Source organism: Pseudogymnoascus verrucosus (genome assembly GCF_001662655.1).
Source record: "Pseudogymnoascus verrucosus strain UAMH 10579 unplaced genomic scaffold scaffold_96, whole genome shotgun sequence".
NCBI classification, from domain to species: domain Eukaryota; kingdom Fungi; phylum Ascomycota; class Leotiomycetes; order Thelebolales; family Thelebolaceae; genus Pseudogymnoascus; species Pseudogymnoascus verrucosus.
This window is the reverse complement of record NW_017263747.1, coordinates 6,210-8,025: the sequence shown is the minus strand read 5'-3', so window position 1 is coordinate 8,025 and position 1,816 is coordinate 6,210. Positions and strand designations below refer to the sequence as shown.

The 1,816-nt window shown below is 53.9% G+C and overlaps 1 protein-coding gene across 1 annotated transcript in view; it reads left to right on the top strand.

Annotated features, from left to right (window-relative positions):
- Positions 1-1,535, top strand: part of VE01_10651 (uncharacterized protein) — a 2,115-nt gene extending 580 nt beyond the window's left edge. The window contains exons 3-6 of the mRNA XM_018280044.2: positions 4-217; positions 278-462; positions 598-1,084; positions 1,172-1,535. Coding sequence (XP_018125081.1) covers positions 4-217; positions 278-462; positions 598-1,084; positions 1,172-1,430 — 1,145 coding nt within the window. The 3' untranslated portion in view covers positions 1,431-1,535. The remainder of the gene's footprint in view (positions 1-3; positions 218-277; positions 463-597; positions 1,085-1,171) is intronic.
- The last annotated feature ends 281 nt before the right edge of the window (positions 1,536-1,816 follow it).

Here is a 1,816-nt window from a genome sequence, read left to right as displayed (position 1 = left end):
GAGGTGAGAGACGGAGAAGCAGGAGCCCGAGGGGTGGTAAGGGGAGTCGCGATGGGACGCCGCCGCTGACGGAGGATGAGAGGGATAAGAGAACTGTTTTTGTGCAGCAGCTGGCGGCGAGGTTGAGGTCTAAAGAACTGATTGCATTCTTCGAGAAGGTTGGCCCCGTCAAGGAGGCGCAGATCGTCAAAGACAGAGTTAGCGGCAGATCCAAGGGGTATGTTTGTCCTTTCCTAACTTGGTGTTTGAAGAATGATGCTAACGTTTGGATTTATAGTGTTGGTTATGTCGAATTCAAGAACGAGGAGTCTGTTGCTGCGGCCATTCAGCTTACGGGCCAGAAACTCTTAGGCATCCCCATCATCGCGCAGCTCACAGAAGCCGAGAAGAATCGTCAAGTCAGGACTACTGAACCTGCCAGCAATAACCCGAACCAGATCCCATTCCACCGTCTCTATGTTGGTAATATCCATTTCAGCATCACTGAAGGCGATCTACAGAATGTTTTCGAACCCTTTGGAGAGCTTGAGNNCCCCCTCCCCCCTTACCGCCGAATTAAACCGCTAACCCCCCACAGATTCCGCGATCCCCACCAAGCCCGCGAGGCCCTCGAGAAGATGAACGGGTTCGATCTCGCAGGTCGACCCATCCGTGTTGGTCTTGGCAATGATAAGTTCACCCCTGAGTCCACTGCGAGCCTTCTACAGAGATTCCAGGGCCAGAGTCACCAGCAACAGTTCCAGGGCTCCGCCTTCTCTGGCGCAGGCGGCCGCGGTCCTCAGGCCAGCGGAGGCGGCGGCGGCGGCGGCGCGTTCGATAGGGCGGGTGGCCGCGATGGCGATAAGGGCACGGGAGGCGCCAGTGCCCTCGATGATACGGATGTGGGGGGGGTTAATTTCAATAACTATAGTAGGGATGCGTTGATGAGGAAGCTCGCCCGCACTGATGAGCCGGCCCCGGCGACGAATGGGAGGGATGATAGACGCGAAGTGGCGAGGCCGAGAACAGAGGTTAAGCCTCCTCCGATCAATGTTAACACTGCCAGTCGCTGCGTTGTTCTGAGGAACATGTTTGATCCTGCTGAGTAAGTCATTCCCCCCTCCCACCCCGTTTCCCCTTTACCGTCTGTCAGAAGTACATGAGCATGAACAAGTAGCTAACGCAGCCACAGGGAAACCGGTGAGAACTGGGAAAAAGAGCTCGAGGACGATGTCCGCGCCGAGGCTGAGGAGAAATATGGTCACGTCGTTCACATCTCTCTAGATCCGAACTCGCAAGGCGACATCTACCTCAAGTTCGACCGGGTCCAGGGCGGCGAGAACGCCATCCAGGGCCTCAACGGGAGGTATTTCGGCGGGAGGATGATCAGCGCTACGCCGGTTGTGGATGCGGTTTATAGCACCATGTTCTCGCGCACCAAGGCTATCTGATTGATGATTGCTTGATGAGTAGTACTCTCTGGGGTTTTGAGCTTGAGTTAGTTGCTAACAGTAGATTATTTGAGAATTGAGAATTGAAGTGAGGGTTGTGGGGGGTTTTTTGGGGGGGGGGTGCGGAGGGGAGAGCATCCTTGCTTGTGCTTAAGGGTAAAGCTTCAATGACATGTACAATCGTTCAGATCATATTAATTGCCTCTGTGTACAGTTTTTATATATTTTTTATTTAAAAAATCCCTCTCGTGTGTGTGTGTGTGTGTGTGTGTGCTGCCTGACCTGTGTATAGAGCCAACAATTCCATCAGACGAATATCCGGCCAGCCTTCTTCCCCCCTTATTAATTTTCTAGCCGCGCCTGTTCGTATTGTCCCCTCCCGACCG